The sequence below is a fragment of the Ovis canadensis genome, chromosome 3, assembly GCF_042477335.2.
Source record: "Ovis canadensis isolate MfBH-ARS-UI-01 breed Bighorn chromosome 3, ARS-UI_OviCan_v2, whole genome shotgun sequence".
NCBI classification, from domain to species: Eukaryota; Metazoa; Chordata; class Mammalia; order Artiodactyla; family Bovidae; genus Ovis; species Ovis canadensis.
This window is the reverse complement of record NC_091247.1, coordinates 14,107,921-14,120,718: the sequence shown is the minus strand read 5'-3', so window position 1 is coordinate 14,120,718 and position 12,798 is coordinate 14,107,921. Positions and strand designations below refer to the sequence as shown.

The 12,798-nt window shown below is 62.4% G+C and overlaps 1 protein-coding gene across 16 annotated transcripts in view; it reads left to right on the top strand.

Moving 5' to 3' along the window:
* The window catches only part of DAB2IP (DAB2 interacting protein), a 210,505-nt gene that overhangs the window by 177,723 nt on the left and 19,984 nt on the right, over window positions 1-12,798 (top strand). For all 16 annotated transcript variants that reach the window (XM_069582530.1, XM_069582528.1, XM_069582535.1 and 13 more), the window contains 5 exons: window positions 4,440-4,593; window positions 6,213-6,311; window positions 7,106-7,660; window positions 10,525-10,669; window positions 10,761-10,905. In XM_069582530.1, coding sequence (XP_069438631.1) covers window positions 4,440-4,593; window positions 6,213-6,311; window positions 7,106-7,660; window positions 10,525-10,669; window positions 10,761-10,905 — 1,098 coding nt within the window. The remainder of the gene's footprint in view (window positions 1-4,439; window positions 4,594-6,212; window positions 6,312-7,105; window positions 7,661-10,524; window positions 10,670-10,760; window positions 10,906-12,798) is intronic.

The window sequence follows — 12,798 nt, the reverse complement described above, 5'->3', positions numbered from 1 at the left end:
CAGCGCTTGGGTTGCTTTGTCGCTTCTCCTGCTCACCAGCGTCTGAGGGCTGAGAGCGGATTCTCCTCCATCCCAGCCGCCCTCCTTCCCTCCCCATGACTCAGCTGACCTCAGGGCCTTGGTCCTGGAACTCCGGGGCCCTGAATCTTAGCCCTGCTCCAGATGCAGCCCTCCCCATGAGGAGCCTCCTGCCTGGCGAGGGCCTGCTCTGCCACGGGCCTTCCAGCACAGCATGATAAATGTCAGGGTTCGAAGTCCATCTCTGCCCAGGGAGTCTGGGAAGGCTGCCTGGAGGAAGAGGTGCTTTTGCTGGGTGTTGAAGGTTTTGCTGGGTGCCGAGGAGGCCTGCGTGAGGGAACTGTGACGCCCAGGGAAGAGGAGCCCAGGGTGAGGTGGACCCTGGGCAGCAGGGCTGCAGCTGAGCTTATATGGCCTTGGTGGGAAACCCTCTCTTCATGGCTCCAGCGCCTGGGGAGTGCCCCTCCCTGCAAACCGTCCTCTGTGCTTGTTCATTTATTTCCATTTGAGACAAAGAGTCATTTCTGTTTCAGATAAGGAAAAGGGTCCCTGGGGGTAGGGGTTGCTGGGGTGCGAAGTGACACCAGGAGGGAGCTGAGACCGTGGGCAGGTCACCTGCTTTATCGGGGGAGGCCGCTCCGGGGTCAGGTCGTTGTCCACCCCTCAGTCTGAGGATTCAGCCAAGCGCTGTGTGTGGTGTCGCCTGCGGGCATGGCCCAGGGCAGGCCAGGCCCTGGGAGAAGGGCCAGGCACGCAGAGCCCACAGCCCGGTGGTGAGACCTGGTTCTGTAGCCTCTCTGACACGCTGTGGTCATGTGGCGTCCCTGGCAGGGTTGGGTGAGAAGTAGCCCAAACCTGGGCTTTGGGAGTAATCTGCACAGGCAAAGCCCCCTGCGAAGGCCTTTGCCCTCTTCCGTGCCATCTCACCAAAGACTGAGACTCTGGTCCCCAGAGCCCATGAGAGGTCCCTGGGGGAGGCCATGCCGTGGGCATGCTGGGCCACCTTCTCTCCCACCCCAGCCTCAGGGCAGCAAGGAAGGGCCTGACCCAGGTGTGGGCCTTGCATATGGTAGCCTCCAAGCCCAGGCCCCCATACCACACAGGACAGCCATGGGCAGGGCTCCCGGACCAACCAGTCCCCCTGCTCGCAGGAGCCTTGGGCAGATGCAGGGACTGCCGCTCCCCGAGCCCATCTTACCTTTCTGTGAAATGGGCAGGTGAGTGTTCCTGGCAGAGTTGTGTGCCGTGGAATGTGATCAGCCGAGTGCCCTGACCTAGAGGAGGTGGGCGCCCATGAGCAGGGCAGGAGCAGGCGCCGTCTCATCGCCTTACCAAGCTTCGTGGGAAGGGACACTGTGCCCACTCGCTGCCCCTGTGGAGTCTGGCAGCCTTTGATGGCCTGTGCCCTCCCTCCCTCCCAGGATGGGCTTCAGGCCCAGCCTGGAACAAGGCAGGGGCTGGAGGTGAGAAAGGAAGTGCTCAACAATGCTGGCCAGAGCAGAGGCGGGCTGGGTTGAAGCCTGCCATGGTGATGGATGGGGCTGGAGTCCTTGAGTGGAATGTTAGGGGTGCTGTGCTGTGGGCCTGGAACAGAGCTGGCTGGCTTCCTGGAAGAGGTGGTTCTTAGGCTGTGAGGTGGGCCTCCTGGGTCCAGGAAGTGTCCACGTGACCTTTTCCCCTCCCTGAGCCCGTTAGTCATCTTATCAGTCACTTCCGTCCACCGATTCCTTCTGCCAGGAGGTTCTACCCTGCAGGGGCACAGCAGACTGGCTCCCCTCTGGGCCCAGTGCTGCATGCCAGGGCCTGACGGATTGGTGCCCCTTTCCCCCACGAGCCTTGTGGGGAGTTCGGGGGCAGGTAGACTTCAGGTAAGAGGAAAGACAGCATCTGCATGTGAGTCAGAGAGCACAGGCCCACTGGGCCTCCCCATTATGGGGCAGTGGTCAGAGCCCAGCCCTTGACTCCTGTCCCAGAAGCACTCCCTAGGAGTGGCCACTGGGCCTCCCGGGACCCCGCTCCCACCCCTCCTCCACCTCCTCCTGGTCAGCTTGGGCTGCAGGGGCTGGATGGGGGCTCCAGGTCCTGCCACTGAGAGACTCCCTGGGAGGTGGGGAGGGTCAGGGCTGGCCCAGGATGCCTCAGCTGCGAGCTTCCCACAGCACCTCTGTGCCATCAGGAACCTTCTAAGTGAGGCCCGGGCCAGCCGGGGCATGTTCGTGGAGCAGGATGGTGGGGAAGGAGGAGAAGGGGTCTGCAGCCACAGGCTCCAGGAGGCTCTGGCTGCTTTGGGGTCTGCCCTAGGTGTGCCAGGTCTCCTGGGGCTGTAGAACCAGGACACTCCCCCCACCACCACCGGGGTCTCCCTGGGCAGGCCCAGTCCATAGAATGAGTCTCCCTTGCCTTTCCCCAGCTGGCTGGTTCAGGTGCCCCAGGCAGGAGGCGGCCCCAGCCTGCCAGCTCCTCCCCGTACTTCCTGGGTCTGTGCTCCACCCCCTCCACTCCCGGCAACTTACCTGGCGGGTTTCCGGGCTGGGCCAGAAAGCAGCCTGATCTTGGTCGATGGGCTGGGTCTTCAGCCCCAGACAGCTGGTCTGGGGGCCTGAGTCCCGGCCCATCGGAGGCTGGGTGATTTCCCTGGCGTCTGAGGCAGGGCCTTTCACTGAGGTATGGAGCCGCATTCCAGGAGGGAGGCCCAGGATGGAATCTCAGCTCAGTGGATGGCAGCTCCACCCACGGCACTGGTCATCTCTGGGAGGGGAAAGGAGGTTGGGCCACTCGAGCAGGACCTGGGGGGCTCGTCACGGTAAGAAGGCTGTCAGCGCCTCGAGGGGAGTGGCGTGTTGTGAGTGGTGTGGCAGTGTGTGTGTGTCTGCGTGTACGCAGAGCTGCCTCCCAGAGAGGGTAGTGGAGGTGCAGGGGCACCACAGCTGTGCATGCCAGTGGCCTTAGTTCTCGAGTGGGTCCTGGGGAGGTTTGGGTGGGTTCCATTCGGTTTTAAGCCTGTCTCTCAGCTTCGCTCTGGTCCATTCAGCTGGGAGCGTTCGGAAGTCCTGCCTGAGGGCATTGGCTCTGCTCCAGCGACCAACCGGAGCCCTGCCCTATGCCTGCTTCCTGTTGGGCATGGGGGAGCACTTAGGGGGAACCTGACTGGGTCTCTTGGTGTGGCTGTGGGCTCCACAAGAGCTGAGATCCCATTTCCAGCTCTGACTCCCATGCCGTGCCTACAAGAGGACAGTTGCCAGGGAAGATGCAGAGTGTTGGGGCTGGAGGGTGGCCTCTGTCAGTCAGCCTGTGATGCCCTCTGGGTAGGGCCGGTCCAGCTCATCTCTGAACTCCTGGGTCCACACTTAGGGGCCTCAGCTTCTCTTACTGCAGGTGCTTGTGGAAATGGGTTCCAGGGTGTGTGCCCTGAGGGGAGATGTGTGGTGGTCCTACCATGCCTCACTAACCTGAGTGAGGGAGGGTCTTTTTTAGCGGGAGGCAGGGAGAGGTGATGGCTTAACCCTTGGAGGCCAGGAGCTGAATGGTTGGAGGGTGTTGGAGTTGGGGAGGTCTAGGTGAGCTTAGCGTAGAGTTTGGACCTGCATAGGGCCGTGGCCTGCCCAGCCTCTGCCCTGGGATGCTCTTAGCAGGCCTGGCTGGTCCTCTGGCTTTTCCTGTGCCCTAGCTGTGGGAGAAGGGCCCCAGTGTCTTGCCTGCTGTGTTCTGTTGACTCTGGAAAGGGACCTTTGCCTCTTTGGGTGGACTTCCATCAAGCACCAGGTGCCATCTGATATGCTTTCCATGGAAAGGGGAAACCGAGGCTCAGGGAAGTGACTTGCTCAGGGCCACACAGCAGGTGACAGTGGGCCCAGGTCCACGGCCAGTCTGTCAGGGCCCATCTGTGCTGGGCCCCCTGACCCTGGCCTGGCCCCTGAGCCCCAGCGCGTGCACCCTGTCTGCCTCTTAGTGCTCACTGAGTGCCTCTCAGCACTGCAGAGATGCCTCCATCCCTTCCATTTTGAGGCTCATGGTCCTCGGGTGTAAGGAGGAAGCACAGAGTCCCACGGCACACCTGCCTCACCTGGGGCCGGTGGGTGGATGTCCTGGGTATGCGAAAGGGCTCAGTCGGCAGTGGTGGCCTGGAGAAATGTTGGGACAAGGCGATTGCTTCTGTCTTGCAAGGGGACTGGGGGTGGGGGGTGGGGAAGGTACCCAACCCTGGAAGGCTGCCTGGGTCGGGTCTCCTCTTCCCTGCGGGTCTCTGACTCCAGCACCACCATCGCCCCCCACACGCCCGAATCTGCCTCAAGACAGAAAGGACTGTGGGTGTTGAGGGGTGTGATGGCCTCTGCAGGGGGTTTTGGGCAGGCCTTCTGGGAGAAGAGGGGAAGGGAGGGGACAGGGCAGGCTGACCTGACACCCCTGCCGCCCACCCCCAGGTCTCATCTGATGCCCAGGCTGAAAGAGTCTCGCTCCCACGAGTCCCTGCTCAGCCCCAGCAGCGCAGTGGAGGCGCTGGACCTCAGCATGGAGGAGGAGGTGGTCATCAAGCCCGTGCACAGCAGCATCCTGGGCCAGGACTATTGCTTCGAGGTGGGTCCGGGGGGGCGGGGCGGGGCAGGCCCAGGTATCCTCCCGCAGGAGGCCAGGTCTCCTTCAGCCGCCCTCCTGGAGTGTCCTGTGGCCTCCACTCTTTGGGGGCAGTGGCCAGAAACTGTCAGAGCTTTTGGACTCCCAAGAGACCAAGTGGAGCTGGGAGATGGGGGCTTCATTCCTGCCTTGTGGTCTCCTTGGAGGCTGACCAGCACTGTCCCCCATGTGGGGATGTGCAGGAGTCCCGAGTCGGTGGAAGGGACATCCAAGGCGTATGTGGAAGGCTCAAGCCTGCTCACCTCTCTGCGAAACTCCTCCTGTGTGGTGTGGGGGCGTGGAGAGAGCACCCCCTTCTCTGGCCTCTGCATAATAAGAGCCAGGATCTTTTCATGCCCCGCCATTCTGTGACCTGAGGTGTGAGGGCAGAGGGGCTGCCACCCCGCCCAGCCAGGCTGTTCCCTGGGGATCCCTGTCCAGTGCCTCCTGTAGACGGGGAATCTGGTCCAGAGATGTCAGAGCTCACGAGGCCAAGTCAGGACCCGGATAACTAATGTCGCAGGTGTTCCTGGGAGTTCCTAATTGCTTCTCTAATTATTCGTTTTCTCTTCCCACCTCTGTCTCTGGGAAGCCTCCCACCCCCGACGATCTTGCATAATTAGGGGAGCTTTCCGATAGAGGCATGAGCATGGAATTGCTGTGGCAACCTCCTGGCGCCCCCAGCTCCAGGGGAGACTGGGGTGGTACCTGGCACCTTGCCCTAGCCCTGTGCCCCCTTGGGTGCTATTTCTGGTTCAGGACTCCTGGCCCTACTGGAATCCCCCTGGGCTCCGATTTCTCTGTCTGGGGTTGGGGGTGCCTGATGCTAGTTGCCCACTTGTGTAAAGCAGGAGATGCTGTGTCTTGTATGGCCCATGAATGGCTGGATAGGGCCCTCAGCAAGGTGCAGAGGACAGTAGGACAGAGTAGGAGCAGCTTGGGCTGGGCTTCCTCTCCCAGAGAAGATGGGAGGATGAGCAAGCCAGACAGGGTGGGGAGGGTAAGGGTTCCAGGACAGACTCCAGGGCCCAGCACACCCAGAGAGACCATTCTCGGTTCTGTAGTCCGGCCTCAAATAGGTTAGCCCTTTGTGACCACCACTGCCATCATGTTCAGCAAGAGAAGCACCGTCAGCAGGTGTCAGCTGAGGACCAAGGCAACCCTGAGGCTGACCCGCGGTTGTCTCCGGGGTGCCTGTGGTTCCAGCGATAGAAGGAGACCTCAGGGTCCTCCGATTCATGCAGGAGCCCGTGCCTTCTGTCTCCACCATCTCCAGGAGAATGAGGGTGGACTCAGAGAGATGCTTTTCTGAGGACAGAGGGCCCCGAGGCAGGACTCAAGCGCCAGTTGGCACGGGGCTGGACACTGTCCTGTCACCATCCTGCTCTGGGACCACAGGCCTTGGGGCACCACCTGCAAACATAAAATCTAGGGGGCACCTTGCATCTCGTCCTGCCTCCTCCCTGAGGCTGCGGTGCCATCAGACCTGGCAGCCAGTGTCCCTCCCCCCTGCCCCAGCCCAGGAGGTCCTCCATCGTGCCTCCCCCCCCACCCCCCCCCGTGACACTGTGCTGCCCCCACAGGTGACGACGTCCTCAGGAAGCAAGTGCTTCTCCTGCCGGTCAGCAGCCGAACGGGATAAGTGGATGGAGAACCTGCGGCGAGCCGTGCATCCCAACAAGGTGGGCCTGTGTCCCCGAACCCCAGAGCGCGGGGCAGAAACTGCACCCCAAGCAGAGCACAGGCTCCGACTCGAGAGAGCAGAGGGCGGGGGCTCTGGAGGGGGCTGGGACTGGGGTGTGGTTGGGGCCGCAGTGGGCCACAGTGCTGGGCTCGGAAAGAGGCTGAGCTGCACACTGGGGAGGCCAGGCCAGAGAACCCAGGGTTGGCCTTTTAGATGCCGGTGTCCTGTCTGGACCTCTTATACCCCTCCTCCTGTGGCCCATGCCTGCCCAGCCCTCCGAGTCTAGCTTAGCCACCAGTCCCCTCCTCCAGGCAAGCACTGCCGGCCCCGGCTGGCACCCACTGCCCAGCGTCCCCACTGCCCCCAGACCTCTCCCCAGCTGTCACCACTGCTTCTGGCCGACTCGGCCTGGAGCTGAGTCCTGGTCACCGTGCCATCACTGAGGAAGGACCTCAGCAGTACTTGTCTCCATGTGACTCTGCGGACAAGCAAGCTTCCCAAGAGCCAGTCAACGGCCGCCGTGTGCCAGGCATCGCGCTGGCCTCTTAAGTTGCTCTCAGCTTGTGGACTTCCATGACAGAGGGACTTAAGGCTTAGATGATCATAGATGGTTGCTTGCCCAAGGTCAGTGAGCTAGTGTATGAGGCAGAGCAGAGATCCGGCCCCACTTCCTTCAGACTCCAGAGCTGGCCCTGACCAGCTCTGAGCGCTCTTCCCAGCTCCGGGCTTGGCAGGGGACCAGGCGCCAGGCTCCTGGTAACTGCGCCCCTCTCCCCGCCCATGCATGTGCAGGACAACAGCCGGCGTGTGGAGCACATTCTGAAGCTGTGGGTGATCGAGGCCAAGGACCTGCCGGCCAAGAAGAAGTACCTGTGCGAGCTGTGCCTGGACGACGTGCTGTACGCGCGCACCACGGGCAAGCTCAAGACCGACAACGTCTTCTGGGGCGAGCACTTCGAGTTCCACAACCTGCCGCCCCTGCACACAGTCACCGTCCACCTGTACCGCGAGACCGACAAGAAGAAGAAGAAGGAGCGCAGCAGCTACCTGGGCTTGGTGAGCCTGCCCGCCGCCTCCGTGGCCGGCCGGCAGTTCGTGGAGAAGTGGTACCCGGTGGTGACGCCCAACCCCAAGGGCGGCAAGGGCCCCGGGCCCATGATCCGCATCAAGGCGCGCTACCAGACCATCACTATCCTGCCCATGGAGATGTATAAGGAGTTCGCCGAGCACATCACCAACCACTACCTGGGGCTCTGCGCTGCCCTCGAGCCCATCCTCAGTGCCAAGACCAAGGAGGAGATGGCGTCAGCCTTGGTGCACATCCTGCAGAGCACGGGCAAGGTGAAGGTAGGTGCCCGGGCCTCAGGCGGGACGCCGCCTCCCGCGGGCCCCGTGGAAGGCTGGGGGACAGGCACCGGATGACCTGCCGGTCCCCGCGTCCACGTCATGGATTTCAGCTCTGCTGGAGGCCCCCGTCATAGCTAGGTGGGCCCCCTCAGTCTGGAGCTGGCTAAATCTGGAGCTGCATCCTGAAGGGTGGGGGCTTTGTGCACCCCCTCCGTGGTTGGAGCTGATTGCAGAGGCGGGTATGGAGCCCGTGGTCTGTAACATGGCTTGCAGCAAGGAAGTGGCTTTAGGGCCTCCCCACTGCCCGAGAGGGCCGGCCCCTCCCTAAGGCTCCAGGGGAGCAGGCCACGAGGCCCACCTCTGCAGGCACATGGGTCCCAGTGACCCAGACACACATCTGGTGTGTGAAGTTATCACACATCGCAGCAGGTGACGGCCAGGGTGCAGCCGTTGTCTGAGCCCCAGACTCCCCCCAGCTCCCAGTGCACGCACACGGGGCGCACAGTCATTGTCGCAGCTGTCTGTCTGGAGGGCAGCCGCCCCAGCTCTGGACCCCCCTGGAGCAAAGCTTGCCCGAGCCCTCCAGCAGGCCCTGCTCCAGGGCTGGAGGGCCCCTGCTGTCCTCCCCACCGCCTTCCACCTGCCTCCCTGCCAAGCCACGCCCAGCCCCACCCACTCGCTCCTCTTTGCAGACAGGTCGGCTCCTTCTGGAAGGCTCTGCAGGCCTACCTGCCCAGCACAGCAGAACATGGTTCCACCCTGCCCCCTGCCTTGGGGGGGGCCTTGAGGGAGCTCCTCAAAAGGGGTGCAGTGGAGAAAGGCTGGACGTGGGGTCTATCCACGCTGCAGAAGGCTTTGGGTGCCTTCCCCGGGGGCGAGCCTCTGCTCTCCAGACGTCGCATGACTTGTGGCCTGTGGTGGGGGTGAGGGACTGCCCTCCCTGGTCAAGGTCCCGAGCCCTCAGCCTGGGCTTGGAGGGAGACACAGGTTGGGGGTCAGGCCTCAGCCCCCAGGCAGAGCCCAGGGTGCGCAGTCTGTCAGGGTTCTTATTCTTTCTCTCTGCCTGATCCAGAAGGCCCTGGCCTCCTTTGGGCCCTTCAGAGCCCCTGCCCATTGGGCTCATGGTGGGGGACCAGGAGAGGTACTTCTCCATGGGCACAGGGCACTCCATTCCTCTGTGCTTGGACCACTTCCTCCCCTGGAGAGGGAGGGAGACCAGAGCGAGACCAAGGGAGGCAGCAGGGGCTCCAGCGGCCTCCTTTCCGCCTCTAGGTCTGTCCTTTCAGTAAGCGGCCCCCGAGGGCTGGGCTGGGCTGGGAGGCTGAGTCTGATCTGAAGGGGCCTTTGTTCTCAAGCTCATCGCTGAGACAGGAGAAATCGGGGTGCTCACTGTGCACCGGGGCTCCAGCTCCTCAGCGGATCTTCTGTGGGGTGCTGCTTGATGTGCATCTGAGCTCTGAGCCCCTGGGGAGCTAAGGGGTGAGATGCCTCTTTCCAGAGCACGTGCCGAGGGCTCCGAGTCCTGGGAGAGGGCCTTGGGTGTGCTTTGCCCCCTGTCATCTCCCTCCGCCCCCCCCAACCCCCCCACTCAGTGCAGTAGGAGAAATGGGCCCTTGATAACAAGACACTCAGGCCAGATTTGGTCCCAGTAGCTGTGTGGCCTTGGACAGGTCAGTTTCCTGTTCTGTGCCTGTTTCCCCACCACCACCACCCCCAGCCGGTCCTGGCTCTAAGAAGAGCTCCTCTTCACCCCCGCCTGGGCCTCGCACCTACCCCAGGAGCTCAGGAGGGCTGTAGGCATGAGCAGAGCAGTACACGCAGTACTGACGTCTGCTGTTCTTTGTTCAGAGAAGGAGGCCCTAGAGGTCACTGGTGGTCAGGAAGGGTCCTCAGGCTGTGTGGTCTCCAGAGAGACCAACTGCCTCTCCCCCACCCCGGCCCTCCTATTTCTCCGTTGGCCAACCAGGTCTCCAGGGCCGAGTTTGGTTCTATATTTCAAGGCCCACTTGTGATTTCGAGGGCCCTGAAGTTGGGCATGTTGGATGAGGCATTTCTGGAGCATCAATAGCCCCGGCACAATGCCAGCCACCCGGCCTTTGCGCTGGCCAGCCCCTGCCCTCTGCCCCCACTGCCCCCAGGTCCCTGCCTCCTGCCTGTCTTCTCCCCAGGTCACAAGCCTGGCCGTGGGCGTGAGGAGGCGCAGCCTCCGAGGTGGGGGGTGTTTCCACCTGGAGGGGTGCAGCAGGTTCCTCTGAGCCGCCCCGCAGTCAGGAGGGAAAGCGTGGGCTCAGGCTCCCTCCTGGGTCTGCCCGGGAGCTGTGCTGTAGCCAGGCCACTTCCCACGCGAGCCGAGGTCCATCTCCCTCTGTCTGAGCCCCGGCTCACTGCCTTCCAGGGCAGCTGGCCTGCCTCTCCCTCTTGTCTTCCTTCCTCGTGAGGCTGCACAGAACAAGCCCTTGTCTGGCACGGGAGACCTCATCACAGTGATGGGTGGACGGTCGTAGCTGCTTGTATGAGGGGGCAGGGCAGCCTGTTTGTCCTCTTTAGCCCTGGGATGGGGGTGCTCTTTTCGGTCACCCCGCCAGGCCGGGGCAGGGCTGAGCAGAGATTTGAGTCCCCCGGGTCAGGCCATCATGCGGGGGCTCTTGCCTCCCTGATCCGGGGTCCAGCTCAGATGTCACCGTGTCCCCTCATTAGGCTGCCCTGCTCTCATGCCCCAGAAGCCCCCACAGGTGAGACCCAGCAGCTTGGTGATGGAGCAGCCTCACAGAGCAGGGGCTTCTGGCCAGGGAGCGTGGGTCTGGACCCCTGGGGCCTTACCTGCCAGGCCTGCTCAAGTCCACTCTCCTCCCCTGGCTCCACAGGACTTCCTGACCGACCTGATGATGTCGGAGGTGGACCGCTGTGGGGAAAACGAGCACCTCATCTTCCGGGAGAACACGCTGGCCACCAAGGCCATCGAGGAGTACCTCAAGCTGGTGGGCCAGAAGTACCTGCAGGACGCACTAGGTAGGGGGTCTGGGCCGACTGGGGGCAAGAGGGTCAGGGTGGGGCATGCCCACTGGGTCCTCACCGCCCCCTCCTGCCCTCTCGGCCACAGGAGAGTTCATCAAAGCGCTGTACGAGTCGGACGAGAACTGTGAAGTGGACCCGAGCAAGTGCTCGGCCGCTGACCTCCCCGAGCACCAGGGCAACCTCAAGATGTGCTGCGAGCTGGCCTTCTGCAAAATCATCAACTCCTACTGGTCAGTGCTGCCCCCACGCCCTCTCGGCCTCCACTGCCCAGGGTCCCACCCCGCATCCCTCCCTCTCGCCCCATCCTTCTGTAGGCTGGGTGCCTGGAGCATGCTGGGCTCTGGGCTGGCCTCTGAGGGCATCATCCCATCCCGAGAGCTCGGTGGGGAGCCCTTCTCTGTCATTCCCAACAAGAGAGCTAAGGTTTAACAGGGAGAGGGCAGGTAACACAGCTTCAGATTCGGGGCCCTGGGATTGGAACCCACCTTCTTCTGACCCCACTGAGTCCAACTGGTCCTTTCTGGGCTCAGACATTGGAGTGTTCCAGAGTGTGTAGGCAGGACATGGTCTGTGCATTGTTGAGGATTCAGACCTGGCAGTCCCGTACACATGTTGGACAGTGGGTACTGCCTGGCACCATTGTAGGTGCTACAGCTGGACAAGAAGCCAGATGCACAAGGCTCTGCTCAGGCACCCCTGGGTGAGTGGATGGCTTCACCTGGGACTCCTCACCTGGCAATGGAAGCTGGTGCTCAAGTTACAGGCTTGGGGTGGCCCCAGCACGCACCTGTGTGGGGCCTGGACACTGGGTGGGCCTCCTGCTGGGACCGTAGAGAACCGAGGAGGAGGACTGGGCTTTATTAGGACCGAGTTCTGTGGGCCCCTGGCGGCCCCAGAGAGGAGCAGAAGTGTGCAGGGCAGACTGCTTTTCAGGACTGCAGTCTGGGCCACAGTCAGTCCCGGGCCATTCCATGCAAGATGAACATCCCGGCATGTGTGAATGGTGGCCACTGAGCTAGTACAGCCTCATCAGAGATGGCTGTGTGACTGTCCAGGGGACCATGCTACCAGCCCCCAGGAGTGGCTTTATTTTCACACTGGAGGAGCTGCCCAGGTTTTTCCCTTGGTCCCTGCTCCAGCTCAGGACCTACGTTCCCTTCCCCACCTGAGTGGCTCTCCTGGCCCCGTTCCCCCGTCCCACCTCTGGCCGTAGGTTGCTTCTCTCTTTGGTCGCGTTCTTTCCTGTCCTGCTGGAAGGCCTTTGTCTGGCTCCCCTTTGTGGCCCTTCTTTATCGTGTCACCAGAGACAGTCGGCTTACCCCCGCAGCCACCCTGGCTCACAGCTCTGTTCCCGTCAGAGTACCTTGAGCACCCCTGGTATGGGCACCAGAAGGACCTGGTTTTTCTGCTCCCGAAGGACGGGCACAGGCAGAGGCAGGCCTGCAAGGAGACGACAGTCTTGGGTCAGGGCAGAGCCGGTGGGGTTGACGCTGCCGGCGCAGGTCCCCCTGCCCCAGGGTTACACAAGGTGCTCACTGGGGCCTCCCTGGCCCTTTGGGCTGAGCTGAAAATGACCCTTGGCACCGGACCAGGAGGGACAACCAGAGAGTTTGAAGTCTGGAACACACTTCCCACTCTTGGGCTGTGTTTTCACCCAGGGCGGGCCGGGCGTGGGACACAGGGAAACATATCCATGGACAGTGGTTTTCCATTTCCTCTTTCTGGCGTTTGTGAAGGCCCCTCTCAGTTCTGCATGAGGCCGTTGATAGATGTTATCACTCAGCGCCCGCCCCCTGCCCAGGCCTGTGCCAGGCGCTTCGGGGGCCAGGGCTCAAGGTCACCTGCCCTCACTTCCTCTCTGGCCACATCCTTGTTGTTCAGCCACGTTCACTGCCTGAGTCTGCTGGGCTTGTTGGGCAAAAGCTTTTCAAGCTGATGAAAGCGGCTTAAGGCCTTGGGGATCCCCGCCTTTGGATAGATGGCTGTGTAAACTCGTCAGGTGTGGCCTTGTTCCCCTTGTGGGAGTGAGGAAACGGAAGCCAGGGGAGGGCCAGGCCCTGGGGCAGAGCACCCTGGAGCTAGTGGGAGAGCCAGGTGTAGGCAGGGTTCAGAGAGCACCCATC